Source organism: Takifugu rubripes, chromosome 9, assembly GCF_901000725.2.
Source record: "Takifugu rubripes chromosome 9, fTakRub1.2, whole genome shotgun sequence".
NCBI lineage: Eukaryota > Metazoa > Chordata > Actinopteri > Tetraodontiformes > Tetraodontidae > Takifugu > Takifugu rubripes.
The window spans coordinates 14,545,136-14,571,614 of NC_042293.1; the positions used below are offsets into that span (position 1 = coordinate 14,545,136).

General features: G+C 46.0%; 2 protein-coding genes across 10 annotated transcripts in view; one reads left to right on the forward strand and one right to left on the reverse strand.

Annotated features, from left to right (window-relative positions):
* Positions 1–6,133, reverse strand: part of tmtc3 (transmembrane O-mannosyltransferase targeting cadherins 3) — a 21,336-nt gene extending 15,203 nt beyond the window's left edge. For 3 of the 4 annotated variants that reach the window (XM_029841365.1, XM_029841366.1, XM_003967726.3), the window contains exons 1-6: positions 5,916–6,088; positions 4,907–5,120; positions 4,451–4,669; positions 2,839–2,938; positions 1,913–2,028; positions 1,650–1,822 (exon numbers count right to left, since the gene is read on the reverse strand). In XM_029841365.1, the coding sequence (XP_029697225.1) occupies positions 1,650–1,822; positions 1,913–2,028; positions 2,839–2,938; positions 4,451–4,669; positions 4,907–5,095 (797 nt within the window). In that variant the 5' untranslated portion in view covers positions 5,096–5,120; positions 5,916–6,088. Of the gene's footprint in view, positions 1–1,649; positions 1,823–1,912; positions 2,029–2,838; positions 2,939–4,450; positions 4,670–4,906; positions 5,121–5,915 lie in introns of all 4 variants that reach the window. The other variant, XM_011607627.2, reaches the window with a different exon arrangement.
* cep290 (centrosomal protein 290) lies at positions 6,052–24,105 on the forward strand. 6 transcript variants are annotated; one of them, XM_029841360.1, is made up of 51 exons: positions 6,052–6,070; positions 6,560–6,684; positions 7,014–7,091; positions 7,246–7,291; positions 7,385–7,422; positions 7,846–7,974; positions 8,194–8,247; positions 8,662–8,808; positions 8,988–9,170; positions 9,409–9,498; positions 9,575–9,697; positions 10,685–10,808; positions 11,004–11,176; positions 11,310–11,472; positions 11,559–11,659; positions 11,797–11,863; positions 11,975–12,054; positions 12,133–12,208; positions 12,294–12,409; positions 12,481–12,654; positions 12,794–12,943; positions 13,027–13,142; positions 13,212–13,314; positions 13,647–13,877; positions 14,168–14,341; positions 14,424–14,535; positions 14,635–14,837; positions 15,080–15,231; positions 15,446–15,557; positions 15,682–16,137; positions 16,219–16,383; positions 16,553–16,651; positions 16,723–16,857; positions 16,943–17,206; positions 17,294–17,401; positions 17,657–17,856; positions 17,941–18,154; positions 18,498–18,635; positions 19,291–19,512; positions 19,642–19,749; positions 19,824–19,966; positions 20,052–20,207; positions 20,319–20,436; positions 21,540–21,683; positions 21,850–21,936; positions 22,369–22,515; positions 22,621–22,743; positions 22,810–22,979; positions 23,324–23,465; positions 23,681–23,751; positions 23,950–24,105. In XM_029841360.1, exons 2-51 carry the CDS (start codon positions 6,583–6,585, stop codon positions 23,951–23,953), a joined length of 6,831 nt encoding a protein of 2,276 aa, XP_029697220.1. In that variant the 5' UTR covers positions 6,052–6,070; positions 6,560–6,582; the 3' UTR covers positions 23,954–24,105. The 6 variants fall into 6 exon arrangements, with proteins under 6 accessions (XP_029697220.1, XP_029697219.1, XP_029697222.1 ...); XM_029841359.1 differs by lacking the exon at positions 6,052–6,070 and adding an exon at positions 6,277–6,418; XM_029841362.1 differs by lacking the exon at positions 6,052–6,070 and adding an exon at positions 6,277–6,418 and having other exon boundaries at positions 17,660–17,856.
* The last annotated feature ends 2,374 nt before the right edge of the window (positions 24,106–26,479 follow it).

A 26,479-nucleotide genomic window follows, 5' to 3' on the forward strand; every position in this document is an offset into this window, starting at 1 on the left:
ACAGCTGAGGTTCATAATCTCAGTGACTGGAGAGAAAGCAACGCCGCCCAAGGGTGCAAACATTGACTTTGTCACTCGATAACCTGAAATCGCAGGGTTCTACGGTCAGTATCAAGGTATTTACATCATTAAAACGACTCTTGGATGAAATGCTGGGAGTGCTTCATGATGATGGATGGTCATTGTCAACATGAAGACCTTTTCCCTGCAGGAAGGTTAGCTGTCTGCCAATACCAAGGACTGTGCTGCAAGGTTGTGGGCAGACTGTAAGGCTTGCTTCTCGGAGCAGAATCGTGCACCCTTTTTGTTTCAGCCACAAGGACAAAACAAGTCTGAACACTGTCCTAGTGAATAAGGTCCATGTGTCATAACACCAACATCGAGGTGCAGACGTTAGATTACAAATGTGGTTGTCAAATGAGTTTGAATTTCTAAACACAACTGATCCGTGGCTAATTCTGATTCATCTTGAGAAATGTCTCTATTCATTGTTGCGGATAAAGACAAAAGACCACATGGACTCTTGGCCATATGCTGCACCAGTACTAGCACAATGCTAACACTGTTCCTGCTTCCAAGTACAAGAGCACAGCAGATGCCGCTCCTCTCTTGTCCAGTCATGGTTGCTCTTTATTCATTTGCTACAGCAAAGCCGTGACAGGCTTTGGAAGCACTGTCTCTGTCGAACAGACCAACCCGCCCTGCTGTCTTGCCTTCCAAGTCATTTGGTTTAGTGTGGTTCTGCACTAGAACTGGAGTATGGAAATGTGTTCGAATGCACTGGTGAAATCACCTCGGTCCGTTTTGTATATCATAAAGTGTTCGAGGCCAAATGAAGTGGACCAGTAGCCATTGTAGTTTGTCCCTTTTTAATAGGTCGGCTTTCAAGCATCGTTGTGTATCTGCAGCCATTCGGGGGAGGATGAAGCATTTCTCTTTGTAAATTCACTGAGATGTAAGAGGATTAGAAGGTATTTTCAGACATGACCTCAACTGAACTGCTGCATCTGGTTGCTTTTATCATTACAGATGATGGAATTAGAGCGCTACCGCACAGCAACTACAATGTAAATGGAGGACTCTGCACTTAGAAACAAGGGCTCTGTAGAAAAACAGACAGTGTGATACTGCGCTGCAGAGGTCAAGAAGGCCTGAGAAGATTTTCTGCTTTAATCAAATAAATACAGACATTACGTAAACGGTTACACAAGATGAAATAAAGCAGGCGCTAGTATAATGTGTTCTCATAATCCTGAAATCTATTTACACTTAAACCGTGACTTTGCTTGGATTGAATTTTAGTAACAACTAACATCGGTCTTGTGAAGCTACAAGTAAGGAGAATCAAAAACAGGCCCAACTTGAAATGCTATTACGTGCAATAAATAAAAAGAAGCTCTTCCTAAGCTATCTATAGCTAATATCAGATAAACAGGGCAGCGCTTTTAGGGGATTCGATTTGGAAATCAAATTCCATCATCAACTGTCATTTCTCCTGTGTCATGCCGGGCTGGATCCTGTCCCCGTGTTGACTGGGCAGAGGTGGGGACCAGTTCAGACCAGGCACAAACACTTAAAGCAGATGAATCTGCACCGTGTGGGAGAGCGAATCCAAGCTTAATGATGCAGCGGACCAGAATCCTGCCTACCTGGTGAAGACGGGAAGCTGCGACTGGATGACTTGGACCCTGATGATGACGAGAAGCAGGGTGCTGATGGTGAGAACGATGAGCTTCATCAGAGTTTGGAGGACAGCGTAGGGGAACCATCCTTTGCCCCGCAGGACTTGGCGCAGCGTTTCCAACAGCGAGGGCAACGTAAACTGGGAGTGGAAGCAAACGCATGAGTCACAATATTCAATGTTCAGACAACAAATCCTTACGAGCAACAAGTTAAACGCCTGGAGCCTTACCCCTTGGGCGACAAAGACCTCATGGATGCAGCAGATTCCAACAACTGTGATTCCCTGCTCTTTACACAACGTGGCTGCAGCTACCAGAACAACCGTGAGAGCGATGGGGGCCCACACTGCAAAAAAGGAAAGAAAAAGCTCTCAAAACGTATTTTACGCCACGTATCCAAGCACAGCAGAGAAGATGAGGGTGAGCAGCTTCATCTGCTTCAGAGATAGACTGTTGTTACCACAAACGTTCATACTCTGGAGGCAGAATCTGCAGGGAACCACAAGCTCATCAGGAGAAATAATCTGGCTTTGCTTTACCACTGTAACCAAACACTTACTGGAAGATACTTTTATCCTGTACATGGTTCAATATTGGGGATGAGGATCAGCTGACAGACATACAGAACCTGCCAGTAGCTAGATGAAATAGTGCTAACAGACAGAATTGACAGCCAATTACAACTCCGCCACAACAATGTACACAAATACAAACTGAACAAATCAGAGGCTTCAGAAGGTTACAGGTTGGAACTAGACCCAAACCCGAGTATATCAGATGCAGCTGACGGCTGAAATACATTAATGTGTCTGGAATAAACACTGGGCTTGTGGCGACATTCACTTAACCAATGCTATCTAAATAAGCACAGCTGCATTCAGTCCCCGGCTGCAGGTTCCATAGCTTCACTTACATCAGTCAGCTTCCTGTATATTCTGTTTTTATAACGCGTTGCCCCAGGATACTTAAAACCTGACACAAGTCTCCAAGGAAAGGACTGTGCTGCAGTGCAAAGTGTAATTAATGGGTTAAGCTTTTAAAGATACTGGCAGGTTCTAGGGGGTTCAGAAATGACCTGGCAAACCCATCGAGTCCGCTACATCTGTGTTCTTCAGCCACACACGAGCACATGTGAGTGTTTAGGGGTGAAACGTACCTATAGATCTGTCCACGCCCGTTGATTTTGTGTAGGCAAGAAAAGCAGCCAGAAGGAAGATGGAAGACAGAAGTTCAGCTCTGCCAACCACACCGGTAACCTGACATGAGAAAAAGAATCGTTTCATATTTGCTGTCACTAAGGAACACTAAGGATCCTGAGCATGTTCATTCGTGCAAACTGGTGGCTCCTAGATGTTGAGACTGGACTGGACATGTGTGCCAATGCTCCAGGACATGACCATTCCAGCACATATGTCTACAAACAGCATCTATTAAATCGGAACTTGTGGGAACCTGTGAAGCAGATGCTTCAGTGTGTGTGTGTATGTTGAGACACACACACACACACACACACGTTAAAAAGATGCTGTTACTTCAAAGCAGGCTGACAAGACACTCCATCCCATTGACTTTTCCGATTACAGAAACTGGGGCCAACAGTATCTGAAAAAAGATCTTTTCTATGTTGATATTGGCATCATATCCCCAGGGACAACTTTAAATGTGTGTCAACATTTGGCATGGGAGTAGATTTTAAGCTCCAGAAATAACCAATAAATCCCATCGGGCCTTCACTACAGCAGCATCTTTCATAAAAATGACAAGTGTTCTCATGTGGAAGGAAAATAAAGGTGCACGCTGACCTCAGTCACCACAGAGCTGTGAGAAACAGCAACACCAGGTAACAGGTAATAAGGTTTAGACGTGGTCGCAGTCGTGTTTGCAGGGGCAAACAAGAGGACACGTCTGCAAATATGCTTTATTAAAATGTAACAATCGAAGGTGCGAGTTGGTATTGCTGCACGACAAACAGGACTAACACAGCAGAGCAGCTATATGACAAAGGCAGCCAAATACGTAAGTAGCCAAATGTTATTTTAGCCCTTTGTTTTCCTACTCTTGTCAGAGCCTGCCTGCGCGGATGAACTGCTAGCAATTATTAGGAAAGGGGTTTTAAGAGCGTTCTTTTAAAATAGATGACTGTGAGGTGAAAGGTTTGGTTCAATGCCAAGGTCATTAAGGTCACTCCGTCATCTATTCATCACTTATTAGCTGTGGGCCACATTCACTTTAGGTTCAGGGATCTCGTACGGCTCCATTTTCTTTTCAATACATTGTCTTTGGACATGTTTTAAAGAATAAACCGCTTGTTAATTTACATGATTCACCTATTTGCCATTCTGAGCTACAGGTCCAAACAGATTCGTATTCATATAGAATACGAATAGGAACATGTGACTTTTCCCTCTCCCTCTTGGTGGGGGGATGGTAAATTTAACAGACAGTTGCTGAGCTTGTTGCACAGGCTGTTGTTTTCAGCAGCAGACAGTGACAGAAAAGAGGTGGGTTCACATTAGCATGGGACATGTGTGAGGGGAAAGCTTCCTTAAGGGCAGGGGCCCAGCATTCCCTCAGGAAGATGTTAGGGACACTCCAGCCAACACAACTACTAAGAAGGGCCACCACTGGAGGATTCATTCAGTCTGCAACAACACATCAGATCCAAGAAATGAGCGTTTCAAATTCGACAGCCTCGGTTTAAACGAGTAACAACCATGACCCCTGCAGTTTAAAACTAATACTACCATCCTGTTGACGGCTATACTCACAGCTTCTGTGTGGATGGGGTGCACGGCAAACAGCAGTGCTGCAACCAAGCTGGAAGTCTTGTCCAGAAACAACCTGCACACTCGCAGGAAAAGCACACACACAACAGCGTGCAAAACAAGATTGAGGAGGTGGTATGAAGCTGCGTTCAGCTCGCTGAAGAGGTAGTTCAACCGGAAGGTAAGCACAGTCAGTGGTCTGTAGGATTTATGGCTCCGCTCCTGCAGAGCACAAACAGGACATGTGGGCTTTAAAGAGAGGGTCATTTGATGCCCCTTCAAAATTAAATTCAACTTTGAGTGATACTGCATAGTAAATGTGAAAAACATGCACCTTTGCTTTGGAATCTAATAATTCCACCTGTTTTTCTTAAACATGGCAGTTCATACTGCAAGCTGCACAACCTAATCCGCTAAAGTATGCATTTTCTGACTAAAATGTTGCAGATGTGTACATACCTCAGACATTGGGGTGCCCCAGAAATCATTAAGGAATAAATTGCGAAGAGGAGTTGAGGGCCGCAGGTCTTTGTTGTCGAGAATGGCGGAGACATCGTCAAACACGAAGCCACACGACAGACTATTCCAGAAACATCCCACCACCAGTCCAGTCAAAAGTAAAATCTCCTTCCATGACACGACAGCCATGGCCGATCAAAGCCGTCATTGATCACTGCACAAGCAAAACAAACGTGTCAAGAGGTTGGTTTTTTGTGTTTTTAACACTTTCCGTAAGCATTTTCTCCCTAAAAACAGTTAATTATCAAACAGTTAATACAAAAAAACCTCTTGTACTTACACAGCTCAATGGCATGCTGGATACTCCTAAGTAGCCAGTTAAACTGGTAAAGGGAAAACCATCACTAGATTTTAAATAAATTAGACTGTCATAACGCAATATACTCTATATAGTCTGTCTATAGTGTGTGTGTATATAGCTACACACACTGCAGAGTGTGTTGGCCTGCTCAGCTGCTCTATTGAAATTTAAATGAGCAGGATGGGAGGATGAATGAACATTCATTAAGTCTCTGTGACCACCGTTTAACACCCTTATAGGCTACCAGCCTTCCCCACTTTAGATATGGATTATTTACCTCAGCTCGGACCGTGTAATATAGCAAAGAATATACACAGCAAGTACATGACAGAAAAGGTTAAAATATAAGTAAAAAGCAATTTAATGCTGCAGCCGGTACATTCAGTCAATTCACTTCAGAGTGCAAATTACCTTAGTGAGATCATTCAATCAAGTTACATTAGATGATAATGCAAAAATACAAACATTAGAATACAACAATGCAAATCAAGTTATTGACAATCACATGTCGCTCTGTGACAACTTCAGATTGCATATTGCTACGTTAGCTAACAAAGTAGCTAATTTGGTTGCTAATGCTATTCATGACTATCTTTATAAATTGTATAAAGTGGATCGTAAAGCCCATCCCTGCATTGTTTTACCTACCTTGTCTAAATCCGTGCTAATGGTAACCGCAAATGAGGTATCACAAACCAGAAACAGTTACACGTGTAGAAGGAATTCAACAAAACTGCATTTTACTTGTTTGCTAGCTATCGCCAGGACGTCATCGTTATTACTTCCGGTGCAAAGGTGACCGCGTAAGTTAAACAAAATACTACTTTGGCTAGACTCGGCTTGTTTCGGCCAAAAGTGTACCGCACAGGTACAAGATAAAGGCGACATTTCGCCCACTCTGCCTGTGTGTTATCGAGCGTGTCTAAAAACGGGCTTGTCCCTGGTTAGTTTTGGTTTGGTTTGTAGTAGCTCCAAGCTAACGCAGCTGTCGCGCGCGTTGGGAGGGACACGGTAACCAGAGCGTCACCTCACGTCAGCGTCGGGATGGAAGATTACGCTCCTTAAAATTCATCCCAAACCTAAAATGTCACCCTGCCGCGCTCATTTAATCTTCAACGAAGGCGTTTCATGGTGGTATAAAGTCAGTTAATGTGAGTCCCGTTGAATTACACCGTTTAGCTTCGTAAAATTGCTGTAAATTAGAATCATTTTACGAGGCAAAACGTTATGTAGCCATACGTTCCTGGATAAAAGTGGCTAACAAACTCGTTATTTCTCCACTTTCTGTCCAGTTTCAGGTTAACAAAATAATAATATGGCTGCATTTGAATGGGACAAAGTTATGGGAATCGATCCGTTCAGTCTCCGGAACTGGAAAAAGGACCAGTTGGATGATGTTTTCAACACGTTGGTTTTGGTAATTACATACATTCATTATCATACATACATACATTCATTATCATACATACATGCATTATCATACATACATACATTCATTATCATACATTCATACATACATTCTAAGATGCACCAGTACAGTATGTGCTCAGCTTTAAATGATGGGCTTTTTGATGCGCACCAGTTCTGAACCCATTGTTCTTGTGTGATCAGCATTTTCCTGGTGTCCATGCTGACCTTTGCCCTTTCGTATCTTTGCACAGTATAATTGATGCACCATAATATGAGTGGTCCTCAGATTTAGGGATAATGGCGTGTTGTCACACTGAACCATGGTTTTCCATCCAGGCTGAACGATGGGATACGAAGGATAGAACTCCAGAAGATGTCGCACATGTCTTTAGAGTGTTTCAAGCCCTGCTGAAGGTGATCATTTTAGATTATCAAGTTTTAATCTCTGTCATGTTCTGTATCCAGTCTCCTTAATTTATCAGCTTGTCACAAATAATTGCCTTCAGCACACTTTGTGTTTTAGGAATAATTATATTTCTGTCATGGGTTTCTTTCTCCTGCTTTTTAGAATTGGGACTTGGAACTTCAGACAGCTGTCAATTTCATTTCAGAAGGTAAGTTCACAGATTAAATTGATGTGACCTTTCATGCATTCTAGCCAAGAATTGCTGCTGACTAAATGACTGGTTCTGCCCACTTTACTGCAGATCGTGGCAGGAAATCAAGACGGGAACAAGAATTCAAGGTAATATTTTGACCTAAGCGGCAGTTTTCTTCACCTTTGCACTTCCCAGTTCATCTGCTACTAATTAAGTCCCCTAATTTTCATATTTATCTGGAACGTGTGAGGAATCACAGAAACCTTCTGGCTGTGATTGACACTTAAAGCTGCCTGGTCTTCAGCCAATCCGAGTGTCGTCCGGCTTCAGAAGGATGGGCTGTGACGCTCATTAAGAGGATTAGAGCTAATTCCCTCCATGCTTACAGCCCTTCCTTCTTGTTTTGCTTTGTTATTTTATTTCATTTCATTGAGGATTTTCTTTTCTGACTAAGGGTGATTATTTATTGAGGATCTCATGATGGCAGCAGCTACTGGGGCAGTGGGTTCCACATTCTTAGTAAATGATTTTCTTTGTATTGCATCTTGTTTCCGGTCCATCTGGCTCAGGGCGTCGGGTCAGACGTGCACTTTCTGAGGGACGAGATTCAACAGCTCGAGATCCAACTGGAGGAAAGAGAGAGGGAACTGACTTTATTGAAGAAAGAGATGGGAAGAGAGAAGAATACCAGAGAGGAGGTATTAGCCATATATATCTTTGTATGTTTGTGTAAGTAATTCATTTAGCAGCGTTCATATTCTGCTTGTTCTTGGTGATTTCAGCTTCTACAAACATTCCACAAAAATGAAGCTTTTTTTTTATAGTCATTAATGTTGTGATAACTTCTACTTGCTGTTCTAGGACCAGAACATAGAGGAATAGAGTAAAGGGTAAACACTGTGTATCTGTTTTCCTAGTTGGTTCTACGAGCCGAGGAAGCTGAGGAAGAAGTGAGGAAGCTGAAGAGAGAGGTATGAGGCAGCTCCTGCTTTATCAGGAATGACCTACACACCCTTCATCCCTTCCTCCTCATTGGTCACACCGTCTAAACACGCATTTGCATGTACTCGACTAAACTTTCATCCCTTTTATTTCTTTTCATTTCACTGCCTAAGATTAAAAAGCTTAAGAAGAAGGTAAGAAATAGAGGTAGTGTTAGACGTTCGTGAAAACATTAAGTGTGTGCGTGCGGGCGTGTGTGTTTTTTGATGCTTTGTTCTAGTCTGATTAAACGAGACAAACTGCTCCACACTAAACACACTAATGCACACGCATCTTTAACTCCACTCAAATGTTGATCCAATTCAGATGATATAGATTCCAATGCAGGACTCTGGCTCAGTCCTGCTCCGGATACTAACTCTGCCCTTTTTGTGCCACCACAGAACGAGCAGCTCCAGGACGATGTGGGTTTTTATTGCAGAGAGCTGAATAAGAAGGAGTCAGTCTCATCCACAGATGAGAATGCTGACATTCAAAGAAAGCTCAGTTCTGCCAACCGTCAGCTGTACCAGTGCTTGGACGACCTTCAGGTACATTCAGGGGACTCTGTCCACTGGTCCATCTGGACTACAGGCTATTTTTGGCTCAGTCATGCACTGTGCTGGAGTAGTCTGAAGGACCACCAGGACCTTGGATAAACTTGGGTAAACACTTGCTTTTAGTCACCAATTGTTTTTGCTTGTTTTTTTTCCCCTTTCATGGTGATTAGCGAGCAGAAGATGAAAACTTGGAGCTGAAAACCCAAAATGAGCAGATGCAGAAAAATCTGGAGGAGTCGGTGAGCGAGATGGAGAAGATGACGGACAAATTCAACAAAATGAAGATGGTTGTGCAGGAAACGGACGCCAAAATGGACCAGCTGAGGAAAGAGAGGGATCTTGCCCATTTACAAGTAAGCTTCATTCCTGTTCTGGATTTCTACGTTTTGTGGAGGAAAAAACTTGCTGCAGATGAAACATTTAAACCAGAAATGTTCAGTTTCACAGTTTCCAGAGAGACTAACGAGAAGGTCTTTGACTGTGCAATGATTTTCGTTGCATTATTTTCCAGCAGGTTTAGCATTTGGATGAACATTTTATCACCGACAGGTTTGTGTAATGAAGCCAAGAATCACTGTTTTTTATGTGCAGGTCAGAGAATTAACAGATAAGATTTATCAGATGACGGAGGAGGATGATCCAGTAATGGCCACCGTCAATACATACGTGGAGGAGTGGAAGGTCTGTTTCCTCCTGTAAATCATCTCTATATTGTTGGACAGAATTATGACCATTGTTGCCTTTTGCTCCCTCACAGAAAGTTCTTTCTGTCAAGGATGAGGAACTATCAGTCTACCGGCAGATGATCCAGGATCTGAAGGAGAAGCTTCGCGTGGCCCAGTTGGACCTGGATAAAAACAACATCATGGACCTGCAGCAGGTGCAGAATGTTCTTGATCGTCCGTCATTGCTGGGGTGGGTGGAGTCCGAGTGTCTCTGACGTCCTGCCGTGGAGAACGTTGAAATGATCTGTGAGATCTGCTTTGATAGCTGATATCACGTCCTCATGCTGCTCAAAAAGATCAGATCTGGCTCTTAAATGGGCAGATGCCTGCAGTGTCGTCTTGCTTCACAGCTTTTACAACATGCACCCTAAAGAGAATTTCACTTTCTGACTTTTATGTCCAACGTGACTTCTGCCACATTTTTTTCTGGGTGCATTCTCCTGGTATCAGCCTGGTATCAGCCTGTTATCAGCCTGTTATCAGCCTGTTATCAGCCTGTCCTCCCTTCCACCTTTCTCTCACTGCTCTGAGTCTTTTTATGAAAGAGCATAGCAGATGTCATGTTGGGCGTTTCTTATCTTCAACCTCCTTTCTTGCATAAATTCATCAGAGATGTTACATCTACATTTTTAGTCATTTAGCAGATACTTTTTTCCAAAGCGACTTTTATTGAGTGACGCAATCGATGTAATCAAGACCAATGTGAATAAAATATGAGCTGACCGTCCTAAACAGTGCACGACAGGAGAGAAAGAGGAGGTGAGATGAGATGGGGGAAAGACAAAGGAAAGGAAAGGAGATGCTCTTTGATGCTTTTTGAAGGAAGACAGGCCTGGTCTGGTCAGTCACAGCTCAGGAGGTGGGTCCACCTTTGTGGAACAGCCGACGAGGGTTTAGCATGGGCTCCAACAGGATTGGTCAAGTGAGCAAAGCAGCACTGGGAAACTGAGGCTACATGATCAGAAAGCATCAGTGATCATCAGTCATGACCCCAAGTTTTCAAACCGCCTTGGCAGGTGAAAGAGACAGGGTGTCAGAATTGATGTCAAACTGGACTGTTGGTACAAATGCAGTTCAGTTCCAGGCTGGACTTGTGTCACACTCACACATTCTTCCTGTTTTTAAAACCTAATCCCCAAAAGGCTCTTCAAGAGCGAGACGAGCAGGTGAAGACGCTCACCGAGCAGGTGGTGCAGTACACCAGAGAAATGGAGCAGCAGAGCCAGTTCCTGGACGGTCTAAAGACATCCACTCAGAAAGACCAAGGTGGGTGGATCATTGCCTTAGATGAGACGTTCTTCTGAGTTCTGATGTGCTGCCTTCAGCTAACAGGAAAACACAGTAACTTTACACACAGGTGAACACAAGTGAGCAGAAGATTTCATTCTTCAGGGAGCTCCTGATGAGGAAAGTCTCCTGGTCGATTGTGACGTCACAACTTCCCTTTATTTCCTGCATCAGGCCGAGCGTCGGCTGTCCAGCAGAGAAAGGTGGAAGAGCTGAAGTCCAAGCTGAAAGCTGCAGAGAGCAGAGCAGCAGAGGAGGAGGAGGCAGCAAAGCTTGCAGAGGCCCACGCTGAGGAGAAAGACAAAGCTCTCATCGAGGCCCTGAAGCGCTTGAGCCAGCTCGTATCTGTGAGTCTAGTCGGCTTCATTTTAGCTTCAGAACTCAGCAACCCACACTTAAATCTGAAGGTTTCCATGGTCTTCATCAGTTTAAATGCATATTTGAAGCATTCTGACCTGCTGGGCTCTGTGTGTATTCCAGGGGAATTATGACCTAGAAGCCGCCATTGCAGAGATCAAAGAGTGTAAACATCAAATTGGAGTGAGAGATTGTGAAGCAGAGTCCTTGACCAAAGAGATCAACCAGCTTTCCATGAAAATCAACGAACTGGTGGACGCAAATGAACATTTCAGAGAAAGACTGGGTCTGTATATCAGATTTCTGCCTGCATTTCTTCTCAGATAACGCCCTTTACTGTCGTTTACGTCTGTCCTTTCCATGACTCCCAAGGTCTGGAACCTGAACAGGAAGTGGACCTCTCAGAGTTCAGACGGGCCAAAGAGCTCAGACAACGTCAGTACAAAGCAGAAAACCAAGTGCTCACCAAAGAGGTAAAACAGGATTTTAAATGTGAGCAGACGTGCGTGAGCAGCACCTCCACTGATGCTGGTTCAAGTTGTAAAAATGATGGTCACTGATCTGTCTGATCTCCAGAACTTTTAACCATGACTGTGTAACATTTTGATAGATTGAAAGACTTGAACAGGAGAGACTGGAACTAAAGCAGCAAATCAGGTCCTTGGCAAAAGAAAAAGGTGAAATAAGCAGCTGAGGACTGACCCTCCGTCTGGAGATGCACTCAGTTGATGATGATGGAATAAATCATCCTCATCATGTTTTGCGTTAATACTCAGCTGTGTTTGTAGGGTTCTCAATGTCAAGGTCGCACCTCGAGGAAGACTTCAGACTCAGCAGCAGATTCCCTGATGAAGAGCTCAGACATAAAGTAGGACATTACTTCAACTATGTATGTCCTGTGGTAGTGCACATTCTTCTTTTTCATTATTTAATATTTTTATTGCAGAATGAGTTCCTGGAACAAGAACTCAACAAAAAAGAGCAAGAGCTGAAACTTCACAAGGCCGAGTTTGACCTCCGACGTAAGCGTTTCATTTCTCATTGGACCAGCTTAATAAAAGAAATGAAACTGAGTTTAAAGTATCAGATGTTGTTTGGATTTTATAGTGAATGAACTGTCAAAAGTCAAACGTGATCTTGAGGTGGCGCTAAAAGAGGTCCTCCAAGCTATGAGCGCTAATGCTGGGACATCCAGCAATCCCAATCTGGAACCACTGGGTGATGTACGTGCCCACGCCAGAATTTGCTTTTCTTTCTAGGCTTGTTTTTTACCCTGCAGATGTGCTCGTTACAGATATCACAGACTACAGATGTTACACACAAAAGGACTCCGTCTGAGTTCACCCTAAACCTTAAGACCCAAATTCATCAGTTGGTGGGGAGAAATGAAGAACTACGGCAGGAACTGAACTCTGCTCGCAAGGAAGCAGCAAACAACTTCAGCCAGAGTGTGAGAGCTGAAGAAAAGGTATCGTGTTTTGCTGTATATTTTCTTTGGCTGTAAGTGTGTGTGTGTGTGTGTGTGTGTGTGTGTGTAATGATGGTGACGATAAAGAAAAGATCCCGACTGTTTGATGGGACTGAGCTCTACTTTCTCCGTCTCCCAGATAAACCAACTAGAACGTGAGGTCAAGCTTCTCCGAAGGGCTGGCAGTGCTGAAATGAGCCTGCGACCTTTGACCCTCCCTAACGACCTGGAGCCCAGCAGCGCTGAGACCATCAGCTCCCTCAACGAGTACGCTGTTAGACTTCTCCAGGTCAGTGTCCCACCCAGTTAAAACCGTCCTTATTCATCCGTATAAAGTGCAGATTACATAGTAATAGCAGGTTTATTATGTAGGAACTGAATAACAGAGAGGAACAAAACAGGAAACTGGTGGTAAATCTGGAGGAACACAGAGAAAAGCTGTCAGTTATTGCTCACCAGCAGGGGCTCCTCTACAGAGAGCACATCAGGTTGGTGCAGAAGAAGGGTTCTGGCAGGACGTGGTGAGTGTTCAACTAAAGTTTGGTGGTTTTCTCCAGCGAGAAGGCCGACTGGGAAAAGAGAATGAAGACGTCTCTGGACACGCAGAGGAAACTGGAAGAAGAGAAACAGACAGACACTGTTAAGATCCAGGAGTTTGAAGTAAGTAGAAGCAATGATAAATGAAGCCTGTATATCAGGAGAAACATGGCTTTTATACACTCTTGTTTGTTTTGATTTAATATGCTGGTGTTGCAGAGATTACCCTCCCTCTTTTCATTATAAGTAATCTACTGTCTGGTGTACAGGTGTGATAATAATAGTGGAGACTGTATTGGAATACACAGCTCAACATCAACAATTAGAGGCTCAGAATCTGTTGAAAATAAATGTGGTTACATTAAGTTTATGGACTTCTTGTTGCCTTCCTCTGCCTGTATATGAGACCGGGTTTAGCTGAGTGACAGAACATTCCCATTTATATCATTTCTCAGGAGCTGCTGGACACTCTTCGGAAGGACCCAGACAATGTCAGAAAACAGCTGAGTGAGTCTCTGCGCAAACTGACGGTGCTGAAAGTCAACGAGAAGAAGCTGAGTCTGCGATACGCCGCCCTGCTGGAGGAGGTCCAGTTTCTCCAAAAAGAGAACGACAGCCTGAAAGTTGAGAGCACCCAAATGGAGGTCTCTGTCACCAAGAAGGTTGGGGAGCTGCAGCGATATAAGGTATGATTACAGAAATGGGCAGCAACAGACAGCAAATATCTAAATTACCTAATAAATATAGGAAATGTTCAAATATGTATTCACATCAAAGGCTACAAGTAATACATGCTCCTGCCTTCGTTACTGGAAAGCTTCTGTTATTACATCTTATTACATCATATCTTCATAGATTATGATATAAGTGGGAGTATTTCCAGATGCAAAGGAAAAAGAAGAATTAGATTCTTCACCGTTTTTTTTATAGCTGTCCTGTAAGAAATGTCTCCTCTAACATTTATTTTTATATCCAGGAAAGAGCAGCTTATGAAGTGGATGTTCTGCAGAAGGCATTAGATGAGAGTGTGTCCTTATCAGAACTGGAGAGGGCCAACAAAGAGTACACAGAACTAACGGTCAAGTACAGGGACCTCCTGCAACGGGACAGCCACCTGGTTCAGAGGAGCAACAACCTGGAACATCTGGAGGTACTTTAGGAGGCACCGCCCGCTCAGAGTTGATTTGTTCAGATCTCCTGTCACAGTTTATTGTTTATGTGCTGTCACTCAGGCGGAGAATGAGTGTCTTCGTGAGCAAATCTCTGCCATGAATAAAGAACTGGAGATTACAAAGGAGAAAATGAACACTCTAGAGCAAGCGTGGGAGAACATCTGTGTAACCGGTATGGATTTAAATGGTCATGCTGGGATCACAGTCTGAGTCTCACCTACAGTTTGATCTAATTTATCTCTCCTTCATGGTTTCTTTTTTCCATCAAAAGGAGAAAACGGCAAGGAAAAGGCAGACAAGGTCTTGGCCAACAATGAAATCATATCTGTTTCCAAGCGCTTAACTACTTTGGAATTGAAGGAGCTCAACGAGAGGCAGAGGGCCGAGCATGCTCAAAAAATGTACGAGCAGATGAGAAAGTCCCTCATGCAGGTGGAAGAACGGAACGCAGAGCTCGAGTTCAAAATCACAGAGGTACGTCTCTTACGAAAAACAGCGGATAACTGATGTATCCTGGACTCCCGATTGCTCTTGCTCAGAACATGTTTAACAGGAAGGGCAGAGATCAGGCAACTAGCAGACATTTTACAGTGAAATCGGAATTTAATTAACTCCAGAGTCTGAATGGAATTTGTCAAGGTTCTGATGTTTTTGCAGTTGTTCGCATAAATCCAGTTTAAAAGATGTTCTTAGATGTGCTGTCTGTTTCTCCTTAGCTGGCCCAGATGAACATTGAAGCCCAGCGAGTGGAGCGTGAGCTGCGAGATGAGCTGGTCAACAGCATCAGCAAAGCTGTGAGCGATGCTGACAGAGCCAGGATTGCAGAGTTGGAGAAGAATGAGGCAGAGCTTCGCTCTGAAGTTTCAAAGTATGTTTGATCCTGAGAAACCAAATCATTCATGCCCTTATTGGAGATATAATTCCAAAACGAATGCCCCGAACGCCTCGGACTGACTGGAATAAATGGTTGTGTGTGCATATTGTTAGAGTTACACAACTGTCTATCTTTATTCCACACTGACTGATGATGAAAGATTTGTGCAAATACAAAAATGTGCGATATTTGTTTGCCTTTGGTACAGCTTGCAAGAAGTGTCCAATGTAGCCATGATGCAGGCATCTGCGCTGAGAGCCTCACAACATTCTAAACAGATCGAAGTAGAGGGTCTGAGGAGACAACTGCGAGACTATCAGGTGCAGTTTGGTTTACTAGAAGTCTTTCCAAGTATGTTTCATCCATGTCTCATGGAGGAATGAAGCCACCTAAAGATAATCCAGATTAATTCAAGGACTCCTTTCTCACTCCTGTTTCTCTCAGTCACAGTCAGATGAGAAGGCCCTCATTGCGAAGCTCCACCAGCACATTTTGGCTCTTCAGCTCAGTGAATCAGCTGCCTTAGCCAAGCTGGAATCCACCACTTCACACATCCAGCAGCTGGAGGTCTACAAGCTGCGAGCCGAAAGGCAGCTGGACACCACACAGGGCGCTCTGTTCAATACTCGCCAAGAAGCCCGAAACCGCACTAAGTGTCTCCGGGAGACCATCCAGTCACTGCGTAGGCAGTTCGCTGGAGCACTTCCTCTTCCCCAGCAGGAGAAGTTCGCTGTGGCCTTTGCCAGCCTTCAGGAGGACAGAGTCAAAGCTCAAGCAGAGAAGAAGAAGGCTGAAGAGGAGAGGAGAACAGCAGAGTGGAGAGCGCAGGAACTGCAAGCCAAACATCAAAGCCTGCAAGAACTCCTCTCAACCCTGAAGGACGGGAAAGGAGCCCAGAAGGTCATTCTGATCGCTCATTATTCAGTACAACAAATATTTGTGTGCAATATTCATTTTTTCCTGATTTGATACTCCAAACAGGTCCTGGAGTGGCACAAGAAACTGGAAGAAAGTCGCATACAAGAGTTAAGGAAAGGTCGAGAGCTGACAGCCCAGAAGGAGGAGAACCAGTACCTGAAAAACCTGGTGGAAGAGCAAGAGAGAAGCATCTGTGGGCTGGAAAACCAAGTAGTTCAGCAGAATATGGTGAGAGAGATATTTATATATGAAACATCTCACATAGAAACTCACTGCTGAACTTGGACAGGGTCGGTTCTTGTTTTCACTACTTTTATCTACATTTTGTTTCTATGGTCTTTATCGCAGCATCAAAGTAGTAGAAAATTAAAATAGCTAATACAGTTTATTCACAAAGCTTCGAGATGGAATGCAGTTGGCCTGGGAGCAGCGAGAGTCAGAGCTGGAGCGTCAGCTGGACCAGCAGGAGGATGAAAATCTGAGCAGGGCTGAACTGGTACATTATTATTATTATTATTATTTTATTTGTAAAATGGGGCCAGTGATTGTACAGTTTTTTGTTTCCAGAATACCGATGGTCCAGAGTCCCTGCCAGATCCCAGCCTCCCTCTTGCTCATCAGTTAGAGTTTGCTCTGAGTAGAATCAACGAGCACGTCCGCACCATCGCCAGCATGAAGGCCACCTGCAAAAGTTTGGACGAGGTATGCTTCTCGCTCGGTGTTTGCACAGCCCTCACCAGTTCAGGTGGTAAGGTTGTTGGTCCAATCTGTACTCCAACTCATGCAGAGGCTGAAGGATAAAGACGACGCGCTAACAAAAGCAGAGAGGAACGTCGTGTCCAGGGACAAAGTTATCAATGAACTCCGCCTTCGGCTCCCAGCTGCTGCCAACAGAGAGCGTCTGCTGGCTGAAATCAACATGCAGGAAGAGTCGGACGTGCAAATTGCCCTCAGAATGGCTCAGCAGACCATCAGAGACCTCCAGGAAAGACTGGAGAAAAAGGAGGATGTGCTGAAAAAATGTCATAGCCATCTGACTGAAGCCAGACAGGTACGCGTCTGTCTCATGTTACAGATGATTAGTGAGACGCTGGTCGATGAGGCGCTGTAGAGGAAACAGTTTTTTTTTTTTTTGCAGCAACGGGAAAACATGATGAAGACGCATCAGTTAGAGCTTAGGAAATTGCACCAGAAGTTGGACTCCCAGGCAGACGCGTCCCTGGACCACTTCAGACAAACGGCAATGGTGCGCATTAAACATTAAACGTCCCACTGGGTTGAAGCAACACACGGACCCGTGTAGGTCATGACCTCTGAATCACGTTAAGCGGACGTCCATCTTTAAATGTTCACTAATTAAAGGAGGGTTTCGATGTTCAAGTTTCATTTAGTGCTTTTAAAAATCCTATAATTGTAGTAAACTTCATTTTTCCAAGTGAATATCGGGCCTTTTTTCCCTTTATCTAGCATTGTGTTTATTTGTGACCCGTTAAATCTTCAGCAGTTGATGGAGAAGCCAGCTGTGGTGATTCCAGCAGGAAAACACCTGGAACAGCTGGTTGAACTGAAGCAGACGGTGACGGAGCAGGACATCTTCCTCTCTTCCATCACAGACAAGTTGAATCTGACCATGATAGAGCTCGAGAATCAGAAGGTCTTGACTGAAACTCAGGCTAAGGAACATGCCGAGGCCACCGCACGGTAACTATTAGATGGTGGTGATTTATTGGAGCAATGTTGGGCCAAAAGTCTACACGGCTGAGAGGGACATTCTGTGTATCACAGGCTCAAGGAGGATCATGCTGCCCACGTGAAAGCTCTGACGGCTCAGATGGAGGATCAGAGGAGTCAGATTATGCGCTTGGAGAAGGAGATGATGGATCTGCAAGCAGAGCTGTCAGCCCAGAAGGAGGCCAACGTCCGCTCTCCCAGCAACACCATGAAGAACCTGGTGGAAGATCAGAAGAAACAGCTGACAAAGAAGGACAGGCATATCAAGGTTGTCCTTTTCCTTTTATCATGGACCATTTTTATATGGTGACGATGGATTCTTCCCAGGCTTGACTGATGTGATGTTCTGCAAGTCGTCTCTCTCCATTTTTAGTCAATAAATTCATCCTTTTATTAATCAGCACTGAAATACTGTGTGATATCTCTCACCCAGGAGGATTATGGGTAGAGGCGGTTATTGGGGTGACCTGCGTTTTCTGGGTGCACTTGTACTCCACATCTTCACCCGTAAAGATGCAAAACTGACTTTGGTCCCTGGAGTCTTTCTTCGTCCTGCCTCAGCATCGAAAAAGCTGCATATTTCTTACAGCCGGTGTGTTGTGTGTCCTCAGGGTCTCTGTAAGGCGCTGCAGGAGCTGCGAGCAGAGATGGTCGCCACAGCAGAGAGGAACGTCATCGCCAACGCCGCACAAAAAGAAGAGAGCTTAAATGTGCAAATCCTGGTTGACAAGCAAACCAAAGACCTGAAGGCAGGATCTCCCAATCATCATCATTCCTGTGTTCATTAAGAGCCAGACATTTTATTAATTATATACATTTTTATCTTTCCTTCTATAAGGAAAGATTCTCTAAATAGTTGCTTGTTTTTCAGTTTTTATTCACTCCCTCAAATGTGATGGATGAGATTTATCAGTGAAATCCTTGTTTAATGATATATTCTGTAACCCTGCTCTTTTTATGACTGCCATTTTATATTTCTTTATCCTAAACTGGTGTTTAAGGGGAAAGGATTCTGCCATCACTCACTCCTGCTGTTAAAGAATGTCTAGAATTGTTGATTTGGCCGCTCCCACATTTTTCCTCTCTAATGGATTGAGTTTGTTATTCCAGTCTAACTGTGTCCTCTTTGACTTGCAGCGATATCTCCATGGAGTTTTTTATTAATAGCTGCTGTCAAACAGCTGGCAAACTGCAATCCACGACCTAAACTCAGCTCCAAGTCCGTTAGCTGCTTCCACAAATGAGCGCGAATAAGTCAGTTGTTGCTTTGTTAACACAAAATGTAAAGACTATATGAATGTGGAAGAAAGCCCAAACTGCACTTTAATGGCTCCTTTATTAAAGATAAGAAATGTACAGGATGTTGTCAGGCCTTTGCATGACATTCAAACTTCTGCTTCACAGGTGCAAGTGCAGGAACTCAGTGAAGACCTTCAAGCTGCCAGAGAGTCTGCCAAAGCAGCCAGGAGCCAGGAGAAGTCTCTAAAAGAAGAAGTCACTCGCCTGACCTCTGACCTCCACACCAGCACAAAAACACACAGGCGTCTGCAGGCTGAAAGAGAGGAGAGAGAGAAAGAAATCCAGGAGCTGAAACAGCAGATCAGCAGGTTCAAAGGTGCCCTGCAGGTGAGAGGAGCAACAGAGGCCAAAGCACGTGTGCATCGTTATTTTCTCTGATTATGTAAGGTCATGTTATTAAAACTGTCACATCTTCGTCGTCCAGTCTGAAAATGTCGATGTTTACTTCCCAATTAGTTAAATCAAGTAGACGAGAGGAGCCTGACCATTGAGAACCTGCAGAAAAAAGTCAGGAGGCTGGAGTCTGAGCTGGAGAAGACGCCGCAGAGCGACAGTCACGGAAAGGTTTGAACCTCGGCGACAAACATTCGGCGAATAATGTGGAGACGATCATCAGCCTCGTCCTTCTGCACCTGCAGACCACGGACCAACTAGTGCGCTGGGAGGAAAGTAAGAAGTGGCAGGTGAAGATGGAGAAGATAAAGAATTTACTGAAAGAGCGAGAACGTGAGAATGAAACGGTGTCGAAGCAGCTGCGCACGCTCAGGGAGCTCTATGGCAGGTGAGTGTGGCCAGCGTGCACGAAGCCTGGAGGGGCTGAAGCAGCTGCTGAGGAATGAGCGCTGTCAACTGTTGTGTCTGTGCAGACTGGAACAGGAAAAAAGTGCCCTGCAGAAGAGAACCAAGGCTCGATCTGTGACCACGGATCAGGTGGTGGCAGCTCAGACCGCTGAGATGGAGAACCAGATGGAGGAGCTGAAGAAGAAGAACTCTGAGCTGGAGGCTCAGATCTCCACGATAAAGTAACTACTGGTCACCGCCTCTGATCAATATGGCCAGGCTGTCTTGGTTTGTTGTAGTGAAGGAGGTGCGGAAGCTTTCTGTGCACTCATGTGTGACTCTTTCACTGTAAGGCTGCAACAGGCTTTACCCCGAGACGATGCCTTAGAGACTCTGACCACCAGAAACTGCTACCTGGAGGACAGGATCCACACGCTGGAGAGCCACAAAGAACCGTCCTCCAGACCCTCTGTAGGTGTTTGTATTGACTGGCTTCACATGAACACTTGATTACATGGGTACATCGAGGCTTTTGCCCTAATGCCGAGTAGTTTAGATCTTTATATTGATTTTACTGCATAAATGAGTGATTGATTAATTTTCTGATAATGAAAACAGGAAGTGATGTCGTCCTGCTCACACTGACTGCAGGCTGCAAGAGAATCTTTCATTCTCTGCCACTTTTCTTTCACCTGTTTCTTATTCTCTTTTTATTTAATCTTTTGCCCGTGAAGGGGGTAAACTCCTCCCGCTCAGGACCGGTCGGTTCTGTCATTGTTGATATCGAGGATGGGTCCAGCACAGGAGATGGTGGGCCCTGCAAAACCTCCATCAGCCCAGAAAGGATTGATGACTCCAGTGAGCATCAAAAGGAGCCAAATCATAGCCAGACAGAACCCCAAGGCAGGTCAACAGGAGTAGAAGACGAGGTCACTGAAACAGCAGGGCAGGTTCCTGATGCAGGTTACAGTGAGAAAGGAGGAGAAGATGTTTCCCAAGAGATTCCTGATGATTCCCAAGTTGTTATGGTTAAAGACAGAGAGGAACAAGAGGGTTCACACAAGAGCAGTGCGGAGCGTGATGAGCCATCAGAAAGACGGAGATCAGAGGTGACGTCCCCCGAGCCGTCTGCAGCAGCAAACAGCGAGCAGACCTGTGGAGCGCCGCCAGAAGCACCAGGAGCTGATGAAGCAGAGCCTGAAGGAGCAGAAGCTGATGTGGGAGCTGAGGCACAGGGTCCAGAAGAGGCCAAGCTGAAAGGGGATCATTCAGAAAGGTCCTGCTCAGCAGAGGCGGACCCCAGGTTGGCCGTGAGCAAACCCCCAGAGAGCCTCACCTGTAGGAAAAAGGATCACATGTGGAAACGAGACGGCAGATCTTTTAGACATCTGAAGGTACTTCAGACTGCTGCGTTAGCATCCCCGTAGGTGTGCAGATCAGGAGACCAGCCAGACTAGAATGTGGCTTGTTAGCGTGTGGCTGCACGGACAGAAGTGTTTGCTTTTCCCCCTCCCAGGCGCCATACCCATGATTGATTCTCCACTGCTACATTCTTTGCTGTTTCCTTCTGTCAGACATCAGGACGAGGCACCGGGACTCCCTCACAGAGAGATCAGGACCTACTCAAAGAAAACACCAAGCTGGCCTCTGAAAACCTGCAGCTACGCTTCCAACTGGAGCAGCAAAGTTTGGACAACAAACAAATTCCACGGCTCCAAGTAAGCATCACACCAGTTGGGCTATTTTGGGACCAAACTGAAGCTTTACCTGTAGACAGGAGTAGGCTCAGTTCCCCAGGTATGAATGAACGAAGTGGGGACACAAGCCATTCAAGCACCAAAGATTCCCTTAAAGAACCAAAGATTTGCTTTACTTTTTCCCCAGAATGAAGTTGCCGACCTTAAGGAAATGTACAGCATCGTGAAGAGAGAGAGAGCCGAGTTGGAGAAGAAGCTGGTCCACATCCGTGGAGTACGTTAACGTAACACCACTCGTTCTTTCAGCTTCTGCCACCATCTTCAACATATGAGCAGTGTTGGGCAGGTTACTCCTAAAGCACTCGAGTTACCTGCTTTAGTAATAGTTACTTTACCACGTTACGTAGTGTATACAGTTATTTACTGAGGTAGACACATAAAGTGCCCCTCACTGTGGCACGTTCCAAACCACTTCCACCCTAAAACGTCTTCTTCTGCTCTGGTTACCGGTAACTAACAAACTGCTGTAACACGTTAACAACGCTGCGCTGAGTGATGAGGGAGGGGGCATCTGGAACCATGATGGATGTCAGGAAAGCCTATATATATACGTAGGCGCAAAGAGAACGCTTATGTTGAGTCACGTGAGCGGAGGGCAATATGGCGACTGCAGCCGTTTATCAGATTTGTGTGTGTTTTCCATCAGCCGGGTCTCAGTGGTAAAACGGTGCCTGAACTTGAGAAAACTGTCGGGTTAATGAAGAAGGTGGTCGAGAGGGTGCAGAGGGAAAACGAGACCCTGAAGAAATCCAGCGCGTCTGCGGCCTTGCAGCAGGAAAACCTCAGACTAAAGGTTGGGCGGCGTTTCTGACGTCCCACGACTTTTATGATTACTAAGCACTTTATTCAGGCGCGTCCTCTGGTCTCCTGCTCACCGTGTTTTTCTTTTATTCCCAAGAACGAGATTGAAAATCTCAGGAGTCGGAGCGAAGCTGAGCTGAATTCCAGGCTGGAGTCTAAAACCAAAGAATTTGAGAAGATTGTAATGGAAAATGAGCGCCTGCGCAAAGCCTTGAAGAGGGTGAGCGATCTCTTCCCTCGTGGCTTTTAGGAACAGGTGTTGGGTCAAACGCGTTTGTCCCCGCAGGAAGTGGAATCCACACAGAGGTTGAGAGTCAGCAAGACGAGTCTGGAAGTGACCAATGAGATGCTGGAGGCGGAGCTGGACACGACCAATCAGCGCCTGCGGGAAGCTCTGTCCAGACCCGGCGGCGAGGTGGCAGACCGCAAGACCGGGAGGGCATCAGTGGTGACGCGGTCAGCCCTTGTTCTCACACCTGGAGGGGGGAGGGGTTAAAGCTGAGGTGCAGGTTCCCTCCACCGATGTCGCTCTGTTACCATGGTAACCGCATCAGCGACCCAATCTAACCTCGCCGTATTATTCCACGGCCTGAGTTATTTTCTGCCTGCTGCATAAATAATCTGCAGGGACTGGAGATGGTTTATGTAGTGGGATGAGATGAACTGACAGCTGCTCCAGTTAAATGAACCTTGGCCTCATTCTGCTGCTCCCAGCTGCATCCTGACACTTCAACCCTGTGACCTCCGCGCACACAACCCCCCCCCAGGGTACAAACGTCAGTGCTGTGCTTGTTCCGCAGAATGTTTGAGAACAAAATAAACGAGCTGGAGAAGGAGCTGGCCAGAAAGACCTCCAGCGTGTCCGAGCTGAAGCGGCGGCTGAAGGAGACCAGCCAGCGCGAGGAGGAGGCCCAGGTCACCATCCGCCAACTCCAGGATCAGGTAATGGCTGCAGACACGTGAGGCTGCACGTGGGCTCCACCAGCACCATCAGGAGGGTTAGGGTTAGGGTTAGGGTTAGGAGAACTTCGGCTCTGCTCGTAGCTTCGCCCGTTACTCTGAGACGAAAGCACACGAGTCGGTATCGTGGTGGAGATCCAACAGCTCTGGGGATCCGAGGACTCTCCGGTGTGTTTAAGGTGCTGTCCTCTCCACAGGTTCACATGCTGAGAAGATTTCCCTCATCTGCCCAGACAGAAGGACCGTCTGAAGACTTCCAGGCCATGAGGTGAGAAGAGCTGCAGTAGGTTTTTAGAACATCTGCAGCTTTTGCCCATAGTGGTGTGCGTGTACGTACTCCACTGGGGGATGGCCACGGAACACGGCTTCATGTTCTGCAGCATTTCCTGTTTACATGTAATGATGTGGAACATCTAAACGAGCTGCGAAGTGGGACGGAGCGCTCACTCGCCCCTCTGATCTACAGGTAGCTGATAAGCCTGCAGACGCCTGACTGGAGAAGTTTGTGCCGCCTGCCCTGGAAGCCCATATGATTCTGTTTAAAGAGTAGAAACCGTGTCTGTTATTTATGTGTCTGTTATTTATGCGTCTTTGAAATTAAAATTGGGTTTTGACATCAGAAACGATGCGTCATATATTGCACCTTCCACCAACCGTAAAGAGCCGTCAGCAGCTGAGCAAACCCCCGTACCCCCCCCCCCCCCCGCGGCCGAGGCAGTTTGTGGGTGGCCTGTTGTGGACTCTCCTCCAAGAGACCCGTCCATGGAGGTCCCAGTAGGACCACAACCATCTCCAAAATATAAATGATTAGATGAGGCCACCGACCATCTGTGTTCCAAATATGGACAGAATATAAAGTTTGACAGGCAGAGGCAACATCAACCAGCCTGGAGGTGAAGAGCTGCGATGGGTTGTCGTTACGCGGTGTGGCCGCTAGAGGGCGATGAGGGAACCAAAGCCTCTCGATGGAATGACTCCAGCTGGAGGGAGGAGGACTTTCCTCCTGAAGAATCTCAGTGATTGATTGGTTATTTATTCAAGACCCAACAGAATCGGGTCTGAGGTTGAGGCAGAGGCTTGTACTCAGCTCACCCTCGTGTTTTTAACGTGCTCGTCCTTCATAAAGAGCTCAGCTCAAATGAATGTGGTTCAGCTGGCTCCAGAATCATGGAGGCGGCGAGTGGTTCCATCATTCTAGACACGTGAGTCTGTCAGAGTGAAGCTCAAGTGAGATTTCTGCTGGGCGCTGGGACCACCTGCACTGTGTCAGCATCAACACAGCTGGGATTTAAAGCTCTTCCTCTGGCTCTGTTGTTTCGGGGCCTCTCCTGAACCCTCACAATTGGTTGGACTCCTGTTTGACCTCTGGACGCTCTGGATCATCTACAGTGAACCGTCAGACGGCGCTCATCACTCACACCGGTGTGACCTCATTAGGCTCCAAAATATGTTGATCTGTTCCACAATTCCAACAGAACAAAGAGCCCAAACCCAGAGAGCATAAATCTGGAGCTGTCAGGTGTTCTTGAGCAGCACGTCTGTGTTTCATCTCCACTGATTGGATTAAACGTGTCCTCGTTCATCTTCTCAGGTGTCACCATCTCTTCTCTCACCAGGATTTGATAAAAATCAGCTTTTCACCTTTGCTGCATAATTCTTGCTGATTAGATTATCAGGCTTGTTGGAGAGGAACCATTAATCTCCACAGGAATTCATGTGCTGGATTATTGATGGACCCTCCATCTGAACACCAGTCAGGAGTTTCAACACAACCTGGATCCAGATCAAGACCTTAGCAGCTGCTAAAACAGAGATGCTAACAGACCAAAGACCACCTTATGTTCCTCTTTCTCTTACTTTCTTTTGTTTTTAATGCCTCCTCAGCTTTTTTCTGCTGTCTGAATGTTCCTCCTGACACCATAAATGGTGATGAACTCAAGTTTAACAGTTTAGTAGCGCTGAGGAGAGATAATATCTGGAAATGTTGTGTTTTATGGAGAATTCCCTGCTACAGTGCAGTTGATTGATGCTGCGTCCACCTGTCCTCCACTTGTTGCTTCTCCTCCGTGGTCCGTCTCAGCTGCTTCCCCAGCTCTTCTCGCTCTCTCTGCAGCTTCTCCTTCTCCTGCAGCAGGGCCTGGTTTTCTGCAGCCACTCGCTCCAGCGCCAGCTTGGTTTCAAAGTAACTCTTCTGTGTTTGGGCCAGCGAAAGCTGCACATCAGTGAGCTACAGGGGAGAAAGGAAAGGGTCACGTGACGTCACCTTTCACGACAGCATCAGCTCAGAACCCCCATGTTGTGTCCTGCACCGCCCCCTACTGGTCCACCCAAGTATTGATTCAACTGGAAACCGTCTGAGCTCAATTCTTGAGTGAAACCGACCAGTTTAGACCAGTTTAGAGGCAGGACGTCACCATGGAGCACAGGAACATGTTGGCCTGCAGCTGTGAGGCTGCTCCTGTCTCTGACTGTGTCTGGCTCAAACCTCTTTCTTGAGCTGCGTCACTTCTTCCCTGGTGCGGCTCCTGTCGGCCTCCGCCACCTCTTTGTCCCGCTGACAGCCGAGGGCCCGGGCCTCAGCCAGGGCTCGGCCCTTCTCCGCCTCCCCTCTGGACCGGTCCGCCTCCTCCGCGGCCTGCGAGCACAGCGTCGCCCTCTGCAGGCTCTGATGCAGCCTCTGTTTCAGCTGTTGGAGGGGCAGAAAGGTCTGCTACAGAGTTACTGTGTGTGTGTGTGTGTGTGTGTGTGTGTGTGTGTGTTGGGGGGCACATGAGAAGGAGAAAATAGATCGACATCTGCAAGTTGCTCCTCTTTCTCTCTCTCTCTTTTCTTCTGTGGATGCCTGCATTCTCGGTCAAAGGTCAAAGGTCAAGATTCAAGCTTTCTTTTATTTGTCGCCGAGCGTCTTGACCTGAGCCGCTTTCTTTAAAGGGCCTTCTGGGGATTCTTCCACGAGATAAAAACGTGTGTCAGAGCGTGACAGAAGTGCGACGCTG

Excerpts from the sequence above, each read along its gene's own strand:
- cep290 (XM_029841360.1), top strand. The coding sequence starts at position 6,583 with ATGGCTGCATTTGAATGGGACAAAGTTATGGGAATCGATCCGTTCAGT. Across the intron at positions 13,143-13,211 it reads CTCTACAGAGAGCACATCAG|CGAGAAGGCCGACTGGGAAA; the intron begins GTTGGTGCAGAA and ends GGTTTTCTCCAG. Across the intron at positions 17,207-17,293 it reads ATCTGACTGAAGCCAGACAG|CAACGGGAAAACATGATGAA; the intron begins GTACGCGTCTGT and ends TTTTTTTTGCAG.